The sequence below is a fragment of the Primulina tabacum genome, chromosome 5 (assembly GCF_025594145.1).
Source record: "Primulina tabacum isolate GXHZ01 chromosome 5, ASM2559414v2, whole genome shotgun sequence".
Lineage (NCBI taxonomy): Eukaryota > Viridiplantae > Streptophyta > Magnoliopsida > Lamiales > Gesneriaceae > Primulina > Primulina tabacum.
The window spans coordinates 28,397,937-28,421,263 of NC_134554.1; the positions used below are offsets into that span (position 1 = coordinate 28,397,937).

The following is a 23,327-nucleotide window of genomic DNA, read 5'->3' on the forward strand; positions in this document are numbered from 1 at the left end:
TCCATTTGCAATCAGAGAAAAAAGAAAAGTGAAAAGGAAAATAAGAACGATAGAAATCAAAATTTTTTGAACTTCTCGTTCCTAATAAAATCATACCAATCAAACTAGATGTAGTCGTGTGAATAAAGAACTAACAAACAGGTAAAATTTTGCTAAGTTGTCAAAAAAATCTTTGTTGATTTATGCTCATAATGAAGGTTTATATTACTATTTTCACATAGTTTGAACATCTGACCGAGCATTGATGTTCCTTTCTTGGCATGTCTTGTTTAGGAGAGATGGGCGAGCTAGAAGCCGTCCGTATTTAGATGCAAGTACTTCAACCAAACTAGATGTGCTTCGAGTGAAATTCATTCTGAATATTTGGATGTGCTATATTGAGTGATGTTTCTCAGTGACTAAATTAATTGATTATTTATTGTATTCAGGTGAATATGTTTCCAGTGGGAGTGATGATGGAAGATGGTTTATATGGGCAAAAAAATCTGGCCGGTTATTAATTAAAGATGCTTCGTGGAGATGAAGCTGGTAGTGTTCCCATCTTCACCAAGATCTGTTAGCTTTACAAGATCATTACAAATGAATTGTTAATTGTTTAATATCGACTACCATTGATTTTCCTTTAGAAATGGTTTTCTGTGTCGAGTCTTGCAAACTTCATTAAATCTCCAATTTTATTTTTGTTTTTGTTATGTTTTTAAAAAAATTTGATTAGATTTATTTGTTCATGACTTTTATGATGTGGATATAATGATACTATGCTTGGTACATATTTAAATCAGGTATGGAGTATGGTTGGCTATTTACTTGTGTTTGTTATCCTCCTACAGTGATCCTAAAAAATTATATTTCAAACTTTCATAAGCTTTACAGTTATTGATGATTTCAGTGTTTGTTAATTAATAATAACTGGAAGATTTAATGGCACGCATTGACTTGGTTCATTGAGAGTTTGTTTTTGTTGCTTGAGTTTTATGCTATCACTGGATCACATTTTTTATGCTGGTATACGATGTACGCAGTTAATAACGACCTGGAATAGATATTCTTTTATCAGAATTGATGTGTATTTTTATTAGAATCTGTACTTTTGTTGCTTTACTCATGCTCAATTCTTCGCTGCTGCTGTTCTTTCTCTGGTCAAGCATTTACCGACCAATTGAGTTCAAAGTCAGTTGATGCTGGGCGCATGATTTACCGCTGCTCTAGTTTCCCTCTCCTGGTGTTCTTATACAACTGCTCTTTTTCTGTACAGTTGTAAACTGTGTACAGTGCCACCCATATGACTGTATCATCGCAACGAGTGGAATTGACAGCACCATAAAGGTGAGTGGGAATGTATGTTTTAGTTTATTAGAGTTCCAAAGTATTGTAGCTTATTCACAATTGTAATTACACAGATCTGGACTCCAAATTCTCCCGTCCCTTCCATTGTAGCTGGGGGAGCAGCAGGCCCAGAGACTTCAAATGTATTAGCTGCCATGGAAGAAAATCAACGCAGATTATGTCGCACTTGGGAAGCAATTTTGTATGTTTGATTAATTTATTTACTTGCTCAACAAGTAACTTGAGTGCCTGTCATCTTTTATGTTACATGATAGTTGTATTTGTTTCTGTTGTTGCATGGATAGTTAAAGCTTGTTATATGGTTTTTTCCCCTTCACTTGGGCATCATGCATAAAATTGGACTCGGATCACCTACAGTGATTTACACCACAGCAAATGTTGCTGTGCTTTACATGGAAAAATGTTGTTGTGCTTTACATGAAACCCGACTTCGTTATAATGCAATTTTTTAAGCACTTCGAACGGGTCTTGGAGGAAAAGTGGTACAATGAGCTAAGATGTGAATTTGAGACACGCCAAAAATTACCGAGATTAAAGCTAGAGAGTTCTCCTATGTTGCGTCAACTTTCTGACATTTATACCCTCGCTATCTTTAATTTCATCTATTTTAAGAGAAGTTTGTTTTGTTCGCAGCTGCTTACATAATATATAAAAAATGAAAATCAACCATTATTTGAATATGTTGTCGGGCGAATTGATAAAGAAAGAGAATGGAGGGTGATATTTAATCCTAGCACAAAGATGATTTCATGTAGTTGCCGAAAATTGAGATGACTGGATTATTGTGTTGTCATGCTGTGAAAGTATATGATGTGCAGGACGTAAAAAAACTGCCAGAGCATTATATCTTGAATAGATGGACAAGAAAATCTAGGAGTGGAGTGGTACACGATTGTATGGGCAATGAAGTCGAAGAAGATCCCAAACGAGAAAGTACAGAACGGTATAAAAAACTTTGTATGATGCTCGTAAGACTGGCAACCGAAGCCTCCGTCCACCCATCAACTTTCTCTTTGGTGCATAATTCGGTATGTGATCTAACCAAGCAAGTCATGGAAATGCGTTTGATTAAAGTGAGCTAAGACAACAATGATGGTGTCAGGACATTATCGATAGGACCTTCTATGATACAAGCAAAAGGATTCAAGAAAAGAAATTGTGTGAAAAAGTCAAAAAGGTTGATGAGTTGGGTAGAACTTCAAGCAAAACGAAGAAAAACAAATTTTAGAGTCGAGGTAAATTAACTACTGTTAATATTTTTTTGAAATAAAAATTATCTAGATTTCTTATTTTTACAATCATTGTAGGACATCGGAACACATGATGAATTACCCGTATCTTGTTCAGCACCTCCGGTACCTCATGCATGTCTTCAAACAACTGGAAGTCAATTCAATTTCACTGAATTATTGATTGTAAGAACTTAATGATATCTAGAAATTTTTTAGTGGGTAAAGTCTTAAGCCAAAAAAATATTAATTCTTATATGTTAAAATTGATTTTATAATATTTATTGTTATTTAATGTAGGCACAATTTGATCATACTCACCATTAATTCTCTTGAAGCCATGGATTTCAATGGAGATATATCCAATAATGCTTTTGAGTAGTTTTTTATATAAAGAATAGCTGATTAACATTGTTAGTTGAAATGAAGTTTCAAAACGTATGAATTATTTATTTCTGATGGAAATGTGATGTTGAATTTTAGTTTTTGATATTGCATGATGGAAATTTTCTAAATTTTAATTTAAACATTAACATGTTAATAGTTTTATATTGTTAAAAATTTTGTTCATTGAAAAAGAAAATTATTAATAATCATCAAATTCGAAAAAAATGATATTGTTTTTTACATGTAAAAATTTAATATAGTAATTTTAATTGCAAAATTATTAATTTAACATAAAAGAATTAAAAAGTTTATATTATTTCATATAAAATTGTCCGCTAATGTTTGTGAAAGAAAGAAAACAAATGGAAGAAAATGGTGAGAAAACAAAAGAGAAAAAGAATGGGAAAAAAAATGGAAAAAAATAAAAGAATAAAAAAATTAAAAAAAAATTGCCTTGTAAAGAACATCAACATTTGCTGTTGTGTAAACCACTGTAGGTGATCCGGGTCCAATAAAATTTTGGCGATATATGTTAATTCTGTTTTGCATTCTTTACTATATTTAACATTGTTTGGCCCATGTATGTTGGTACAGTAAATTTCTTTTTCAAAATAGAAAGTCTGTCACAATGGAAATTTCATGAGAATGACATCTTGGACTTCATAATTTACAAACGATTCAACCATCTGAGATTACATAAAAACATTGATCGAGTTGGCTATGGTTCTGGAAAATTGCTTTCTGGCAAACTCGATAAATGTCTTCTAAGTCCAGACTAAAAGTATGTAAAAAACTTGGATTGAGGAAGCTGCTTTGTTTGGGATCCGTTTGTCAGCTCAAGAAGAGTTTTTTGTACTCTTTGTTGAGGTCGCTGTTTGCTTGTAAAATATTCAATACGTTCAGTGTGAATTAATAGATATGTGTACAAATCCATTAAGCTCAATCAAGCAAGTCCAGCAAAGATACATTTGTATGCTCGTCCACCGTTTATTGCTGAGTCATTTGGTCGTTAAATTTATTCTGCTTATACTGGTTCTCATTCATTCGTTCATCTTTCAATGCCTCTTCAGGCCCTTTGAAATCCTGGAGCGGTACCGCATGCATGAGTTTGCTGAAGGAAGATTTCATCCTAGAGTCCTGTTAAAGATACTAGCAGATTCTTGTTCAAGTTTAAAGACCAGCAGATCACAAGATAATGTGCAGAAATGATCTGTTGGTTAGTAGGTGAAAAATAGTGAAACAGAAAAACAATAGATTGCACAAGGTTTGTTTCTAGAAGTTTGAAGATGAATCTTCTACGTCTCCCCTTCTTTTGTTTCCAGAAGGTATATCACTATAAGACTTTGGTGTATACAATACAACAGTTGTACACACCCACTTCAACAGGACTTACCCTTCGCCTATCGAAACTCTTAGTTTTACAACTCAACTTCTTGAATGATCTTAAGTTCTGGAAAAGACTCTTTTCCAGTTACAAATTCTTCTATCAATGAAATAGTGAAGTGAATAGCTTGAGAAGATATAACGAAAATAGCTAGCACAAAATGATCTCAATGATCAAGAGTATGCAATGAAGCGTGTGCTGCTTTTTCAGTGTTGAGCTTTTGGGATGACTGAAAGTTCTAGCGATGCTCAAATGATATTCTTTGATTTAGACTCGTTCCACTTCACTCTTTTGAAAAGTGCTTCGTCTCCATATATATAGACTTTATCCAACGTTAAAATCTGAACGGCTCTTTTGACTTTTCAGTGGTTCAGCTTTATTGCCGAAAATGGACCCTGCCGAATACATTAAAGCAATCAGTCTCAGTTCATACTAAAAATGGTAAACCGTCTTAAATGTTTTCGTACAACATTTAATGGCATTTAATGAAGCAATAAATGCTAGTATCACGTTAATAGATCAACGGTAATATTTAAAGACTTTGAGATACGCAAAATTCTGTTAGTGTATATTTCGAGTTTTGTATCCCTTCTAGTTATGATTTTAGCTAAGAAGCAGTACTTGACAAGTGCTGCTACTGGTCTTTAGCTCGATACAAATGCTTCTGGTTTTCTGCTATTTTACATCTACTGGTTTTGTACTAAGCCAGCATCTACTGGTTTTTACTAGCATCTCCACTTTTAATAGCATCTCCACAACAAATTTAAGTATAACAATTTCCCCCTTTTTGGTGATGCCAAAACCTAGATGTTCCTTAGACGTTAAGATGAATAGATAAAACAGATTACGAAGCAGATAAAAACAGTTATTATCCAGAAAAATCACGTAAAGCACAAATTAGTTAAGACAAGAAAATAAAACTAATTTGTTCCAATATCTCTGAAAGTAGCTTCATCTGGATTTTGATCCCTTCCAGAAGAATGAGGTCTGCTGCTACTCGCTCCAGTTCTATCTCCAGTTCTATCTTCTTCCCCCTTTTTGGCATCATCGGCAATGACCCTAGCAATTAAGTCATCCATTCGCCCAGATAAGTTTTGAATGCCATTAGTCAACATCTCCAGATATGGAGCCTGATTAGAAACTCGATCATTTAGAGCGGTGAGAGATTGAGATTGAGAATCGATCTTGGCATCCATTAGGTCCATGGTGGTGGAGATTGAGCGAAAAAGGCCATCATGCTCGGTGAGCCGGGTAAGTATGTCAGATTGAGCAATCATGAGCTGACTGGAACTTCTGGATATAGCTTGTCGAAAAACAATGGTTTCAGCATTCATTTTATGCACAGATTCTGCCGTTTTATGTATTTCCTTGGACATACGGTCTCGGAAAAACTGAGCACCACTGATTTCTACGGCATTCTCACTAGATAGCCGCTTGACTATATCAGAAAGATTCTGTAGCTCCTTTTGTAGATTATCAATCTGAAACTCTAAATCAAATGGTTCCACAACTGGTGAAGGGGTTCTTGCAAGCAATCGTTCTTTAATGTCTTCCATTCTGGCGATACGCTCAGGAGACTGCAGAGAAGGAATAATAAGAGCAGTAGAGTGTGCAACTTCTGCTTGAGTGATAATAGCTGGTTCTGGTTCAGCAGAAGGTCCATCTGAAGCAGTAGATTGATCTGTTGGCCTTTCTTCTGGTTGCTGCAAATCAGCAGCAGGTTCAGGTATGCTTGTGGCTCAACAGTAGACGGTGAAGTATGCAACAAAGTTGTCATTTCCGCTTGATGAGCTTCTGAAAAATGCTCAAGCTCTGGAAGAGATGAAGAAGCAGTAGCCGTAACAGTAGCAGTGGCAGTAGCAGTTGCAGATTCTGGAATGGATTGGACTGGAGGATGATCAGCAGAGGTAGAAGTAACGGGCATTGTGTCATCCTGTGCTGCTTGAGTCTGCACAATCGATTCGATCACCTCATCAACCGATGCCAGATCATGAACAGAAATCAGAGAGGATGATTGAGTAGGAACTTCTTGAGGTGCAGGAGTACTAGAGACCTTGACTTCAGAAGAAGCATTGGCCGGTTCCTCAACTGACTGATTCTTCAAAATTGTGGGGACAGTGGTGACACTGAATTTTGGAGGCTGATAAAAAGCCTTTTCCTTAGTAACAATTTGCTCAGATAGAATTGTCAGCTGCTCCGACAAAATTTGAATGACATTCTGATCATGAAAAGCAGTAGGACCAGTAGAGTCAAAATTTGACTTCAACGTTGTTAGAATAGTGTCTATCTTCTGCTGTTTGATTTTATCCAGAATGTAACTTCGGGGATTGATGGCTTCTATCACATTTTGTGTGTTGGCAGCAGCAAAAACCTTTTTCTCATTTTCCACAGTTTGAGTATAAACACCAGTAGTTTTCAAAAAAGTGATTGGATGGTAGACTCTTACCTTGAGCCAATCGTCAAAGAATTTCATGTCTTCTCTGGTTGAATTATCAATTTCTTTTAGATGAAGATCAATTGCTGTTTGAATGGTTGATGTTGCCACCGGTGACTGAGACAACTCAGTAATCTTTTCTTTCCTTTTTTCAGAAGTAGCAGGGACTACTGGTTTAAAAGCAGAAGAACCAGTAGCAGATTTTCTAATGACCACACCAGAAGTTGGTCTGAAACTTGGAGCAGTTGAAGGCCCTGATTCAACGGCTTTAGCTTTGGTGAATGGGACAACTGATGGAAAAACTTGTCGAAGAGGAACATTCTCTAATTCAGCAAGAGCTGCTGTTTTCTTGATGCGGATGGTGGTGCGAAGCTTCTTCTTGGATGGGGTGGGAGGCAGTGAGGCTTGTTGAGTGGGTGCTGCTGATTCTCCAGATTCCGTTTTGTCAGAATTAGACAAAACCACAGCTCTTTTTCTTTTGATTTTCTTCTGCCCATCAGTCTGAGATTCCCCAATCTCCTTCTTTATGGCCACAAATTCACCAACTGTTGGCTTTGGCCTTAAGGCAAGCACATTATCAGCATAAGTCATGGTGACCGAAGAGCCATCCTCTTCAGTTGTGCCAGGAAAGCCAGCATCTTTCAACATCTTACTGATTTGCACAGCAAATCCAGTACCTTTCCTTAGAATCATATCCTTCATAATTCGAAACAGAAAGCGACCCCAATCCACTTTCTTTTCTGAAGTGATGGCCACCATCACTTGAACCTTTTTCTTTGGTCAGTTTGTCGAATGTTCCAGCCTTAACCAACAAGGCTTTTGCCACGATATCAGCGAGTACCTGGTACTCAATTTTCAGTAGCTTCTTGAAGCAGGAAGGCGAGAGCTCTTCACCAGTAGCTGAAAAGATGGTTAAAGCAGTAGACATTTCTTCCTTTGTGACATCCGAAAGCTCGGAAGGTCTAGAAATCGGTAGAAAGAAGGTGGAACCGAGAAATGCAGCATCAATGGAGATTGATGCATCTCCCTGTGTATAGTTAATCTTTCCTTCGACAACTTCTGCTTTGGCATATAAATCTAAAAGAGCAGACTTGTAGATAATAGCAGGCGATTCCTAGAATTGGCGAAGTCAGATTTTTCCAATGATTTGAACATCTTAACAGGGTTCTCATCCTTAATGGTGAGAACAGATGCAAAATTCACCTGATAAGCATTCAAAGTATAAGCTGCAGCCATTTCTAAGTTTGAAAGAGATTAGAGGTATATTTGCAGTAGATGCGAGAAAGCAGTAGATGCAAGGAAATAATCTGAGTTCGTAAAGGGCAATGAAAGAAAATGAACGGTTAAAAACAAAATGTACATCCGTCAGTAAACATAGGGACACATGTCAATATGTTTAAGGTTTATATAGACAGAGAAACAGGTGTGTCAGTTATTATACTTATTTCAAAAAAAAAATTTTTTAAAAAAATGGCAGGCTGTCCGAGGCGGTTGCTAAAAGAAAAACAGAAGAGAGTTTGTCGTTTTATGGTAACGTCTACTGCTAAAATCAGTAGACTTGTTGTTTTATCAAAAAGACAGACATTCTATCTGTTTTCTAAAAAGGATAAGAAAATCTTAGTCTGACTCAGATACTGTTCTCCCTCGATAAATGCAACTAATAAATGCAGGGATATGATATCTGGATCGCCGTCTCTTTAGTTTCCTCGAAACTCTATATAAATGCCTGCACATTCACAAACTAAGTCATTCATTTACTAAATTAATTCAAATGATAGGTGTGGATGATCTCTCGGAGTCTTCTCCAGAGTCAGAATCAGCAGAGGAATTCCAAAGACAACTTGAAGTCTATTGTAAGCATATGTTTGAAGATATCTTTTTCCAATACATTGGTGCTGGCAAGACCCAAGCTTGCTGGATTCTTTTCGAAGAAGACCATCCTTTTCCAAGTTATAAGGATTAGGAAGAAAATCCTAGGATTAGAAATCCTTATAATCTTTAGATAGGTTTCTGCTGAAGTACTTTACAACAAGAAAAGTACTTCAAGCTGCTGATATCCACAAATGTAGTAGATAAACTCAATGTAATGCTTCTGGTTTTATGAAAAAAATTGTTTTTGTTTTTGACATATTTTGTTTATCTATTGCTTTTAATGGATGTTTGACAATAATAATGAAAATAATAAAGGATAAGAAAAACTTAGTCTGTTTAAATCAGAAGACGGTTCTGTAGACTTGAGATTTTTCACTTCTGCATTGTTCAATGTACTGGAATGGTTTCTAATAAAATTTCAGTTGAAGTACTTGGTGTTCCTTTATTCCTTTCTACAAATAACTCAATGTTAACTGAATAAAATAAATAACTGATAGATAATGAGATAAATTCAGAAGGAAGTTGGTCGTCCTATGATAGCTTCTACTGGAAGATAAAGAATGCCTTGTTTTGTTAAAAAGACAAATCACCTTCTGCATCTGACAAAAATCACATATAATCAGAATAAAGTTCCCCCTAAATTAATGTAATTATTAAATGTCACATCTTGGTAAGTGAACTGTCGATGGCTTGATTCAGAACGCTTCGCATTTCACGCTAAAATTATGATTACCTCGATCTCTGGAACCTGGTTTATCATCTATAAATACAGGCATAGAGGTTAGCCATACAGTCACTTTTAAACAAAATGGCAAGAGAGAATAGTCCTGATTTGGCCGAGGAGTTCATGAAAGAGGTGACCGCTGCAAGGAAGCAAGCAATTGAAGACAAGGTGCTGGAAAAAGTACTTGCCCCCTGGACTAAGGTTCAGGAGCTTCAGTCCGCCTTTGAAGATGGGTTGTTGGCTACTACCAAACAGCTGGTAGCAATGGAGAAGTATTATCGACGTCTCCATAGTGCTGACAGCGAAGACGTCTTTTCTGATGATTGCGTCTACCTCCTCATGCTCTTAAAGGAGCAGAGAACTCTGAAAAAGATTGTTTTTTCAGAGGAGTTTCTATGTACCTCCACCGGAGAGCTGACCACTTGGTTGGCATTCTGGAGGGAGTACGTTAAAAAAGAAGTAAAGAATGTACGCCCCCGCTTTTATTATTTATGAAATTTTATATTTTGTCTACTGATTGTCTCTTTCGCTCAGCTTTTATTTTATGCAAACTAAGACTGAACAACCAAACAAAATTAAGCCACAATATATATAACTGAGATGAAGATAACAAATAATTAAGTTAAGTCTATCAATCCAAGTGTATTTCGAAAATAAGAAAACTTATTCTCAGGCAGAGGTTTCGTAAATATGTCTGCTGCTTGCTGATCAGTAGGAATGTATTCCAGAAGAATGTTCTTCTTTTGCACATGATCTCTAATGAAATGATGTCTGATATCAATGTGCTTAGTTCTGGAATGGAGTACTGGATTATGCGATATAGCAATTGCACTAGTATTGTCACAAAATATAGGTGATTCAGAGGCTTGAACTCCCTAGTCTTTAAGTTGTTGTTGTATCCAAAGTATTTGAGAACAACAGCTTCCAGCAGCAAGATATTCTGCTTCTGCAGTAGACGTGGCTATGGAAGTTTGCTTTTTGCTAAACCAGGAGATCAACCTATCACCAAGAAATTGACAAAAACCACTTGTGCTTTTTCTATCCAGTTTACATCCTGCATAATCAGCATCTGAGTATCCAATAAGATTAAACGACGAGTCCTTGGGATACCAGAGGCCTACATTTTGAGTTCCTTTCAAGTACTTCAAAATACGTTTAGCAGCAATATAATGAGACTGTTTGGGGTTAGATTGAAATCTCGCACTAATACAAACAGCAAACATAATATCGGGTCTACTGGCAGTAAGATATAATAATGAGCCAATAAGACCTCGATACTGAGTTACCTCTACTGGAGTTCCCCCTTCATCTTTATCAAGTTTGGTAGACGAACTCATAGGAGTGGAAGCAGCAGAACATGCTTCCATCCCAAACTTTTTCAGTAGTTCCTTTGTATACTTAGCTTGATTTATGAAGATTCCAGTATCAAGTTGCTTGATTTGAAGTCCTAAGAAAAATGTTAATTCTCCCATCATGCTCATCTCGAACTGTTCCTGCATTAACTTAGCAAACTTTGCACATAATTTGGGGTTAGTTGACCCAAATATGATATCATCAACATAAATCTGAACTAATAATATGTGCTTATTTTTGACTAGGGTAAACAAAGTCTTATCTACGGTACCAATGGTGAAATCATGATTAATAAGAAATTGTGAAAGTGTGTCGTACCAAGCCCTAGGTGCTTGTTTCAGACCATACAATGCTTTGTGTAATTTAAAAACATGATTCGGCAACAGATGATCAGAAAAACCTGGAGGCTGTTCAACAGAGACTTTCTCTTGTAGTAAACCATTGAGGAACGCACTCTTCACATCCATCTGATATACTTTGAAATTTTTGAAAGCATCAAAGGCTAAAAATATTCTGATGGCTTTGAGCCTAGCTACTGGTGCAAAGGTTTCATCATAGTCTATTCCTTCTTCTTGTCTGAATCCTTGTGCAACCAGTCTTGCTTTGTTTCTTACAATTGTTCCTTCCTCATTTAGTTTGTTTCTGAATACCCACCGGGTTCCAATGACAGCTTGGTGAGATGGTCTAGGTACTAGAAACCAAACTTTATTCCTCTCAAATTGATTCAGCTCTTCTTGCATAGCTTCTATCCAACTGGGATCCAGAAGAGCTTCTTCAATCTTCTTTGGTTCATCTTGAGAAATAAAAGCAGTATGCATGTATTCATTCATCATCTGTCTTCTGGTCCTTAGCGGAGCTGCTGGATTTTCAATCACCAAAGATGGATGATGAGATTTTCTCCAAATAAAAGGATTTAGATTATCTTCATACAAAGCATTAGATTGTTTTGGAATATCAGCTGCTGGTTCTCGAAGTTCAGTTGCTGGTTCTGGAATGTCAGCTGCTGGTTCTGGAGTGTCAGCTGCTGGTTCTGGAGTGTCAGCTGCTGGTTCTGGAGTGCCAGCTGCTGGATCTTCTAGCATTGTTCTAGCAGCTTCTTTAAGTGTTCTGTTTCTCCTCTCAGCTACTCCATTTTGTTGAGGCGTCCTGGTAGCTGAATATTCATGATGAATGCCCTGTTCGTCTAGATATATCTCAAGAGCCTTGTTAGTAAATTCAGTACCTCGATCACTTCTGATTCTAATGACAATGACTGATTTCTCATTTTGAATCTTTTTTAGAAGTTTGATCAGGAGGCTACTGGTTTGATCTTTTCCAGCAAGAAAGATTACCCAAGTAAATCTAGAGAAATCATCAACAACAACAAGGGTGTATCTCATTCCCCCTAAGCTCATGATAGAAATTGGACCAAATAAGTCCATATGCAATAATTCTAAACATCTTGAGAATGATTTGCTGTCTTTATTTTTTAAACTAGATCTTACTTGCTTACCAAGTTGACATGCAGAACATACATGATTCTTAACAAATTTTATGTCTGACAATCCGTCGACTAAGTTCTGCTTTTTGAGATTGTTGATAGACTTGAAATTCAGATGATTCAATATCTTGTGCCACAGCCAGTGTTTATCACTTAGAGATGCAACTAAACATGTAGGAGCAATGATATGATCTATGTTCCATGAAATTTTATAGGTGTTGCCTTTTCTAACTCCGGTTAGAACAGTAAAGTCATCAGCATTTTTGACTGTGCAAGTGTACTTCTGGAATGCTACTGAAAAACCACTATCACATAATTGACTAATACTGATCAAGTTATAACAAATATTTTCAACTAAGAGCACATCCTTAATAGTGATGTTACCATGGATAATCTTACCCTTACCCACGGTTCTACCTTTTGAGTTGTCCCCAAAGGTTATTTCTGGACCAGCACAACTCACTATTTCTGATAGTAGACTTTTCTGTTCAGTCATATGTCTGGAACATCCACTGTCCAAATACCATGTTGAGCTACTGATCTTGGTTTTCTTTACCTGTACCTGCAAACACAAATTTTATTATCTGGTACCCAATATATTTGGGTCCAAGCCTTATTAGTCCCTTTGGAATCCACATTTATACAATTCTTGTACTTCGGGTAATCCATGGAGGTGTGTGCAACGAAGGGTCTATTATTTCTCACATTATGCATCTTAAAAAGTTGTTCTTCCCTTCTGTTTCTATTGTCTGTCCTGTATCTCTTTTGAACAGGTCTAGAATTGTAGTACTGGTAGCTGTTAACCTTCATAGAAAATTGTCTTCCTGAGTTGAATCCTTTACTGGATCCAGAACTCTGGTCAACTCTTTCCTTAGGTTTAACATAACCCAGACCATAATGCATTCTGTTGTTCATCTGATTTACATTCCTCTCAATTGAAGCAGTAGGTACTTCTGGTTTCTGTACCACACTGGATTTCACAAAGTGAATGTACTTCCCTTTGCACATATCCAGTTTTGGCTTAGTATTCGTTTCCGAAGTGCCTTCATTATTACAAAATTTGAGACCACTCCTGTCTCCAGATTGTTTTTGTAACTCTTGCATCTTTTCGAGTTAAATAGAGGACTTGTTCCAAGCATTAACTAGTAGCGATAGCTTCTGATTTTCCGAAAGCATCGTCTGGTAATCTGCTAGTACTCTTTCATTCTCAGTTTTTAATTTACTCATCTCAACTTGTAGATCATTACAGCTGTTTACTTGCAAGCAAGTTAACTTACTGTTCTGATCTCTTAAGTTCCGATTTTCAATTTTAACTTCCTCGAATGATTGAGAAAGCCTAGAATACTCTTCTATCATGTCGTGTAATGCATTGACTAAATCAGTGCGTGTAAATTCATCAGAGTCAAAGTCAAATACCTCTCCGGATGTCGAGGTTGACTCAGTATTTGCCATCAGACATTTGATCTCATCTTCATCACTTTCACTTGAATGGCTTTCAGAATCAGAAGATTCAGAACTTGAGTCTGCCCATTTGGACTTACTTTCTTCTGCAATCATTGCCTTTCTGTCTCTTCTGGTCTTTTTATCATTGCGTTTGACACCCTTCTTCTTCTGGTCATCCTTCTTTGGTTTTGGACAATCAGCAATAAACTGTCCAACTTTTCCACAGTTAAAGCATGCCATATCACCAGAGGGTGATTCCTTTTTGAAATTGCGGTTGGGACTTTGAAATGTTCTGTGATTCTTTTTCATGAATCTGAAAAACTTCTTAACAAATAATGACATTGCGTCATTGCTTATCTGTTCAGCACTTCTGTCAGAAGTATTCTCTATAGCAGTAGCAGATGATGAACTTGGGACAACTGTAGCAGTAGTAGCTGCGAGAGCTTTGGTTGGTGGAATTGCTAAGGGCTCTTCTCCACTTCGAACTTCAAGTTCAAACTCATATGCCTTCAGATTTGAGAACAAGTCATGCAATTCCAACTTGTTTAGATCCCTGGAAGCTCTCATTGCCATCGTTTTGACGTCCCATTCTCTGGGTAGGGCTCTCATTACCTTTAATGCAACTTCCCTGTTGCCAAAATCTTTCCCAAGAGCTGTGAGTTCATTGACAAGGCTGCTGAAGCGTTCATCAAACTCATTCATAGTTTCTCCAGCCTTCATCTTCATATTCTCAAACTTCTGCATGGCTACAGAAAGTTTGTTTTCCTTAGTTTCTTCGTTTCCTTCACAGATCTGAATCAATTTTTCCCAGATTTCCTTTGCAGTAGGACACATCTTGATTTTGCTGAAGGTATTTTTGTCGAGTGTCTTGTACAGAATGTCCTTCGCAACGTTGTCAAGATTCACTTTCTTCTTGTCCTCACTTGTCCATTCATATCTTGGTTTTTCCAGCATCTGAGGTGCGCCTTCGGTGATAGCAATAGCTGGATTTGGCTTTAAGATCTTTAATGGACCATCTGTGATGACATACCACATGTCATCATCTTGAGCTGCAAGATGGGCTTGCATTCTGATTTTCCAATCATCAAAGTCTTCTTTTGAGAACATTGGAATTTTGCTGAAGTGAGCCATGTCTGTTAAATATTTTTCAGAACAAGAATAACCTGCTCTGATACCATTTGTTGAGAACCGGGTTGAGTTTAGAAGGGGGGGTTGAATAAACTCAACGGCAAACTTAACCGATTTTTCGGAATGATGTGCTAGAGTCCTGTTAAAGATACTAGAAGATTCTTGTTCAAGTTTAAAGACCAGCAGATCACAAGATAATGTGCGGAAACGATATGTTGGTTAGTAAGTGAAAAATAGTGAAACAGAAAAACAGTAGATGACACAAGGTTTGTTTCTGGAAGTTCGAAGATGAATCTTCTACGTCTCCCCTTCTTCTGTTTCCAGAAGGTATCACTAAAAGATTTTGGTGTATACAATACAACAGTTGTACACACCCACTTCAACAGGACTTACCCTTCGCCTATCAAAACTCTTAGTTTTACAACTCAACTTCTTGAATGATCTTAAGTTCTGGAAAAGACTCTTTTCCACTTATAAATTCTTCTATCAATGAAATAGTGAAGTGAATAGCTTGAGAAGATATAACGAAAATAGCTAGCACAATATGATCTCAATGATCAAGAGTATGCAATGAAGCGTGTGCTGCTTTTTCAGTGTTGAGCTTTTGGGATGACTGAAAGTTCTAGCGATGCTCAAATGATATTCTTTGATTTAGATTCGTTCCACTTCACTCTTTTGAAAAGTGCTTCGTCTCCATATATATAGACTTTATCCAACGTTAAAATCTGAACGGCTCTTTTGACTTTTTAGTGGTTCAGCTTTATTGCCGAAAATGGACCCTGCCGAATACATTAAAGCAATCAGTCTCAGTTCATACTAAAAATGGTAAACCGTCTTAAATGTTTTCGTACAACATTTAATGGCATTTAATGAAACAATAAATGCTAGTATCACGTTAATAGATCAACGGTAATATTTAAAGACTCTGAGATACGCAAAATTCTGTTAGTGTATATTTCGAGTTTTGTATCCCTTCTAGTTATGATTTTAGCTAAGAAGCAGTATTTGACAAGTGCTGCTACTGGTCTTTAGCTCGATACAAGTGCTTCTGGTTTTCTGCTATTTTACATCTACTGGTTTTGTACTAAGCAGCATCTACTGGTTTTTACTAGCATCTCCACTTTTACTAGCATCTCCACAACAAATTTAAGTCTAACATTTATATATATATCTGAGGGAGCTCTTGGATGCATGGACTTTAAATCCATTTGTTTGCATGGATTTGTTTGCTTGGATGAATTTATGTTGAGTGAATTTATGAACCACTTCGTCGATACCCACCCAATGGTGTCATTTCAAATCTATATGTATCTGAGGGAGCTCTTGTTTGCATGGATTTTAAATCCATTTGTTTGCATGGATTTGTTTGCTTGGATGAATTTATGTTGAGTGAATTTATGAACCACTTCGTCGATACCCACCCAATGGTGTCATTTCAAATCTCAATCCAATTCAAATCATTTCATCTAATTAAGCGCAAATCAAGTGAATTCTCTCTCGGATGAAGGCATATGCTTTTTGTCTGGGAAATGTTCGCTCATTCTCAGCCTAGTGATTTCTATCTCCGATGAAGCCGTATGTTTTGTCTTTGGTAAATGTTCACTCATTCGAAACATATTTGTTCACCTTGCTTGACCATATTGGTGTAAATACTGAACGTAACTTTAATTGCTGGTCTGTGAATGGAGTTCAGTATACATATGATAGACCATTATTCAAATGTGATGTATTAGCACGTCTTTCCATATGTTTCACCAATTGTTTTTCGCTCGTTCCGAGCTCCTGTGCGGCTAGTTATTCCATCTCAAGTTTCTTGTAGGCAAAAAACAAAAAAGAATTTATACATGTGACATTTACCGCTAGGCGTGAAACATGAGATAAAATACAATTTTTGGATCATAACATCAAAAGGATTAATGGTTTTAATATGAACTTGTTACTTCTGTTCAGCAGGTGTTACGAAAGGGACGAATTACAAAGGCCATGCCACGCACTGCTGATGTTTATTGTGGATGAAGTCATTTTTGTAATGCTTTTAGTGTTTTAGAATAGAAACAAGTATGTGTATATATATATATATATATATATAATATATAAAAGCAAGCCAACAGCTTTTTTACATGTGGTTTGGATGACATTCCTGTTGCGGAGGCGCTCAGGCGGATTAGGATTGGTATTGGTGCAATGGTGGAGTGAGAGGACACCCCCCCTCTTTATCTTACTTGCTTCCATTCATTTTCATCTGCTTCATCTTGTAAAGGAGAAGATTATAGAACTATAAAATATTTGAAACAAATTTTCATCCATGGTCTCGATTATACCATCACATTTTTAACGATGAAATATGTAATACCTCAGACAGTACTGTCCTATAAATTAGTCTCTAACAACCGTTGTCTTTGATGTGTCTAACACAACGGTTTTTAAAAAATCGTTGTCTATGAGCGTTTTTTTTTTTGGTTACAACAACGGTTTCTAAAAACTGTTGTCTAAGAGCTTTTTTTGGGGCTACAACAACGGTTTTAACAACCGTTGTCTATGAGCGGTTTTTTTTTAGGCTACAACAACGGTTTTTAAAAACCGTTGTCTTTTCGATGGTTTTTTTGGGCTACAACAACGTTTTTTCAAAAACCGTTGTCTATATAAGATTCTGTCAAGGGTCAAAGACAACGGTTTGTGTAAACCGTGGTCTTTCGGATGGTTTTTTAACTACGACAACGATTTTTTAAAACGTTGTCGTTTCTTAATGTTTTATTTGGTTAAACACAACGATTTTTGGAAAAACGTTGTCGTAGTTTCTAATTTTTTTTAAAAAATAGGTTAATATTTAACGATATAAATTACCGTCGCTAATTTAAATTTAGCGACGGTTTTAAAAAACCCGTCGCTAACTTTAGCGATAGTTCTAGCCTGTTCGTCGCTAAAATTAGCAAGGGTTTTTAGCATACCGTCGCCGATTTAATTTAGCGACGGTTCGTAAAACCGTCGCATTTTTAAATTCTTGACGTTTTAAATTAGCGACGAAACAACCGTCGCTAAGTTAATGTACGACGGTTGTTTAAAACACCGTCGCTCATAGCGACGGTGTAGATAACCGACACAAATAGCGACGGTTCTATTATAGTAGTTGCTCATAGCGACGGTTTATATAAAAACCGTCGATACTAGCGACGGTTTACTCAAATACCGTCGCACACTGTCTATAAATATCTACGTCCTTAGTCATTTTCTTCACACACCTAAGTCATTTCCTTAGTCAGTTTCACTTTTCAAATTCTTTTTTCTTCCATGATTTTCCTTAAACTTCAATTTTAAGTTAAAGATTATAAATATATTAATTTAGTAAGATTGTTAGTTTTTTTGTTAGGTTTATAAAATTATAACCGTAAATTTTTTTTTTTTTTTACGAAAAACAATAGCGACGGAAATCATAACAAAAACCGTCGTTAATTAGCGACGACAATCATAATAAAAACTTTACAACGATTTTTCAATGCTACGACAACGGTTTTTCACCGTCGTCTTTAAACGTTTACGACAACGGTTTTTTCACCGTTATCTTTGAGCGCACCCTTTTAACCACAGTGCCTTTAACAACGGTTTTACAAGATCTACGACAACAGTTTTTCACCGTCGTCTTTGATGTCTACGACAATGGTTTTTCACCGTTGTCTTTGAGCGCACCATTTAACAACAGTGGCTTTAACAACAGTTTTTTTGACCTACGACAAAGGTTAAAAACCGTTGTCTTTCGCCTTTTTTCTTGTAGTGTTTATGTCTGTAAAGTTAAAGCATATTTTTATGAAATTCACAAAACCCTAATTTATTAGAATAAAAACTTTCAAATCAATTTTTTTTATTTGTATGGTAATAGGGTGGTGTACATCTAAAATTATTATAATATATTATCACCCAAAAAGTTGTTAGTTCTCATTACCTAAGATTTTGGAGTTGAGTTGAATTTAAAAAATTGTCCTTCTCAAATGATAGATCTATTGTTTTTCATTAAATAAAATTTTAAACATGATCATATATATCGTTTGGATGTAGACGCATTTCAACTAAGAAATCATTAGTATATTTTTTTCTTAATTTTCTTGATCATGGACATTTAAGGTAAACTAACTATTTTCATTTAGACCCGTTCCAACTAAGAATTCATCAGTATATTCATAATTTTTTTCTTGATTCTCTGGATTATGGACATTCAGTATACTGACTTTTTTTATTAAATTTTCATATTCAATAATATTAACATTATCTTCGTTTCAATTTGTTCATCATTTACTGAATTATGTTCTTCAACATTATTGTTACTTCGATTTTCTTGTTCTATGTTTGTCAAATTGCCAATTTTTTTTTTCCAAATTGTCTTATTGTTGTCCCTAAACTTTTATCGATATCAGCTTTGGGTAAATGTATTTACTTCGTGTGTTTCTTTTTTTTTTTCCTTCTTTTTTTTGGGTACAAAAAATGATTTGGTGTCATTTATTACTGTATAGAAATATCTAACAAAAAATTTAAGTATATATGTTATAGCTACAAATCATATAACATAGAAATTTGGAATACATTTCTAAATTTTTATATATGTTTTACTTGTATAATTTTAGCACTCGCTTCATTGAAAAAAAAACTGTTGAATTTGATAAAAATGGTACAAGTAATCAATTCATAAATTGTATCTTGAACAACACAAAAGTTGTATATTGATTGTCTTATAAAATTTAAACAAAACTAGAAAAAAAAATCATTGTCGTGGCTTAATCCATACCACAACATAACCATGTTGAAATTCGCACATTATATATTCCTTGGGTCAATTATGGAATTTATAAATCTAATTTCTACTACATAAAAATTTAGTTTAACTATCTAATTTTGACAAAGTATTCAAAAATATCTTTGATTTTATAACTGAGACAAAAATAGTATTAGAGACGAAGTAATATTATTGCAAACAAACAATATTATTATTACTGTTTAATAAAATGTTTGAAGATGAGATTTTTCTCAAAAATTATATATTTGAACATATGTTCGAGATTGGTTGTTTACAATACTTATTCCAAAACTTCGGAATATTTACAAGAAGATATAACAAATGTTAGACATTAAGAAAAAAGAAATATATCATAATCGTAAAGTAAATTTATGATGTAGAGTAATCGTGTAACGTCTACTCATTTTAAAAGTGTAGAATTTTTTTTTAAAGCTCCTATTCACAAAATGACATTTAAATTAATCATATTTATTTGACAATAAAAATAGCGCAGTTTAAAAATAACCAACGTCATCCAAGTTCAAACGTAAACATAAACGAGTGAAGATTGTGATATCATCAACATATAAAAATATTTAGCTCCTTTCAAAACTCATAAATCAAATGTGGAAAAACATGCGGTCCTCGGGTTATGTCACCACACCAGAGCTGCCTACTCAGAGTTCAGTACCTCCAGTCTCCTCAGCATCAAACTCACCTGCATCACACACGCCTAGTGAGTCTAAAGGCTCAACACACCTATACCAGGAATAACAAGTACATATACATGGCACACAGCAGTGAAAAATATCATACTCAACATATCTTTCATGAACTTAAAAGCATAACATAAACGTGTCGTGTAAAATTATATCATTTCAAATCATGTCATCTCGTGTCATCATATACGTATACATGTTCATTTAATTGAATTCAGTTCATTAGTTGTGAATTTCGTCGTATCAGCTATATCGATGGATCCATCTACATATAACCACGGTACCGGGCGGCGGGACATCAGCGACATCATTACCCGTCCACTTAACTTTGGCTTCAGCTCATCATATCTCATGTCATCGTATACATAACATCGTCATACACAACCAATTCTCATCCTTAAAAAATATGATTAATTTTTTATAATTAATTTAATTTGTAAAAAATAATTCATAAAAATTTAAAAAAAAATGTTTTAAAAAATACTTCAATCCGTGCTTACGAAGCACGGACCATGACTACGTGGAACATGGTCCGTGCTTCGTAAGCACGGACAATAGCTCCACGTTGGAGCGTAAGCGCGGACGCTCCAACGTGGAGGAGTCCATGCTTACAAAGCACGGACGTCCAACATGGAGCCAATGTTCATGATTACGAAGCACAGACTCTGTATATTTTAATATTTTTTTTTCTTTCTCATTTTTTCGATTATTACTGTCCATTCATTTTCTGAACCTTTCATGTGAAATTTCCTGAAGCTTTCACGTGAAGTCTAAAGTTCTGAATTTTCATGTGAAGTTCAATAATTCAAATTTAAATAGTCTTCATCAATGTTCATATATATAATTCATCATAATTTCGACGAATGAGTTATCAATTTCATCTTAATTTTTCTCTCAAATTTCATTGGCAAAATGTCTAACATCGATGTACTCTTATATTTTGGTGGGCATGTAGTTATCGATAAGTGATCGGTTGAATATAGCATTCCATTTGTTAGACCGATACGAGTATTATGATCTATTAATTTGTTGGATTTGATTGAAGTTGTGCATAAAATGTAGGAATCGATCCAACGAATTTTTCTATGAAGTTGTCAACAAAATATTCATTCATGGAGAGATGATCTTGACATGAAATTCAAGTAAATCTCATTGATGATGATGCTTTACAGTTTATAATGCAATATGAAAATATGCATGTGTTGCATTTATACGTGGAATCAAATTCAATTGAGCATCATGTTGGATTTGATGATCCTGAATCCTACGTTCCACATGCATCCGATTCAGGTTTCAATAACCAACCCGGTACTTCTACATATGGTGGTTTCCAGGATCAAGAATCTTATGTTCCATAGGTTACTGAAGGATTCGGTACTATAAATTTCGATGACGTAAGTGGGTTTTGGGATCAATATATCAATGTCTCGTCAGAACAAAATCATGCTCCATATTGGCCGAATCCAACATTAGATATCCGTGGTCGTTGTCCGGATCTGGCCACTAATGTTGATATTTGGAGGATTCTGAACCCCATTTGTCATATAGCGAGTCTGAAGAAGAAGAAGTGAATAATTTTACAAATCCTGATGAGGGGACATCATCTCGACTACAACCTCGTGCCACATTACAGAGGCACACCGTACCATTTCTTTCAAACACTTCTGAAATGCCATCATTTTTCACTGAAATTTTTGGTGAAGAGCATCCTGATTCTGTCGATGTACCTTCGGGAGTGCAAAAAATATATTACAATCCGGAAAGAGGTGAATTATGCGTTAATATGTTATTTAAAGATAAGAATGATCTTATTGCATCTGTGAAGGATTATTCAGTCAGAGTGGTCAGGCGTGAGTACGTGTCGTAGATAGCACACGCATTTTGTGGAAGTTACGTTGCAAAAATAATTCTTCTACGGTCGTTTGTCGATGGGGACTTCGCGCTTCTTTGAAGACCAAGACTGGTTATTAGAAAATAACAAAATATGACGAGCCTCACACATGTATATCTACCTCAGTTGGTATAGACCATAAGAACTTGAACAGTGATATGGTGGCACATACGCTATTGGGAGTTGTTCGTTGTGATCCTTCGTACGAGATTAAGTATATCATCGAAAATGTGAAAGATAAATATGGATATCAAATCTCGTACACGAAGGCATTGCGAAGTTTGAAACGTGCTATGAAAATTGCTTATGGTACATGGGAGAGCTCCGTTCAATTACTTCCAAAATAAATGTGTGCTTTGTCCAAATACAAACCGGGAACAGTTGTGGAGTGGAAGCATCTCAGAGCCAACACTGAAATGAGTAAGACACTGAACTATGTTTTTTGGGCATTCAAGCCGTGTGTTGATGGGTTTCGGCATTGTAGGAAAATAATTAGTGTCGATGGTACACACTTGTATACCAAATACAAGCACAAAATGTTGATCGGTGTCACTCTGGATGGGAACAATCAGGTTTTACCGCTAGCATTTGCTATTGTGGATGAAGAAACAACAGATTCTTGGAAATGGTTCTTGGAGAACCTAGGCAGACATGTTGTTCGTGGTGAAAATGGTGTGTGTCTTATTTCTGATAGGCATAAGGAATCGTGCGCGCAACTGAAGATCTACCATATTTTCAACCTCCTTACGGTGTGCATCGTTTTTGTTTGAGACATGTTTGTTCAAATTTAACGCTAAATTAAAAGACGAGCATTTTAAAGATTTATGTTGGGCGGCATACACAAAAAATCAAATTTGAAAGTTTGAAGCAATAATGGAGGCAATCAAACAAAAAAACATTTTGGCACACCGATATTTGGCTGGATTGCGAAAGAAAAATTGAGTTTGGCTCATAACGGTGGTTGGTGTCGTGGGGTAATGATAACCAATATGTCGGAGTGTTTAAATCAGCTGTGGTCAGATTATGCATGTCGGAAGTATGAGAAATGGGCGAGAAAATCTAGTGAACATCGTGTTGCCAAATATGATGTACGTGAGCTAACTGCTTCGGTTGCAACTGTTGGAAGACCAAGTCGTGGCCAACATATGCAGATGGTGAAGTTATCAACGAGTGA

General features: G+C 35.9%; 1 protein-coding gene across 1 annotated transcript; it reads left to right on the forward strand.

Annotated features, from left to right (window-relative positions):
* The first annotated feature begins 358 nt into the window (after positions 1 to 358).
* Positions 359 to 5,252, forward strand: LOC142544315 (protein ALTERED SEED GERMINATION 2-like). Its single transcript, XM_075651375.1, has 5 exons — positions 359 to 528; positions 1,256 to 1,326; positions 1,401 to 1,528; positions 4,034 to 4,131; positions 5,191 to 5,252. The coding sequence occupies exons 1-5, from the start codon at positions 507 to 509 to the stop codon at positions 5,250 to 5,252; spliced, it is 381 nt and encodes a 126-aa protein (XP_075507490.1). The 5' UTR covers positions 359 to 506.
* The last annotated feature ends 18,075 nt before the right edge of the window (positions 5,253 to 23,327 follow it).

What these genes read in the sequence shown, in the direction of transcription:
- LOC142544315 (XM_075651375.1), top strand. Translation starts at nt 507, where the DNA reads ATGCTTCGTGGAGATGAAGCTG. An exon ending in GAATTGACAGCACCATAAAG is followed by an intron (nt 1,327 to 1,400) that starts GTGAGTGGGAAT and finishes GTAATTACACAG; the next exon opens with ATCTGGACTCCAAATTCTCC. An exon ending in CGCACTTGGGAAGCAATTTT is followed by an intron (nt 1,529 to 4,033) that starts GTATGTTTGATT and finishes ATGCCTCTTCAG; the next exon opens with GCCCTTTGAAATCCTGGAGC.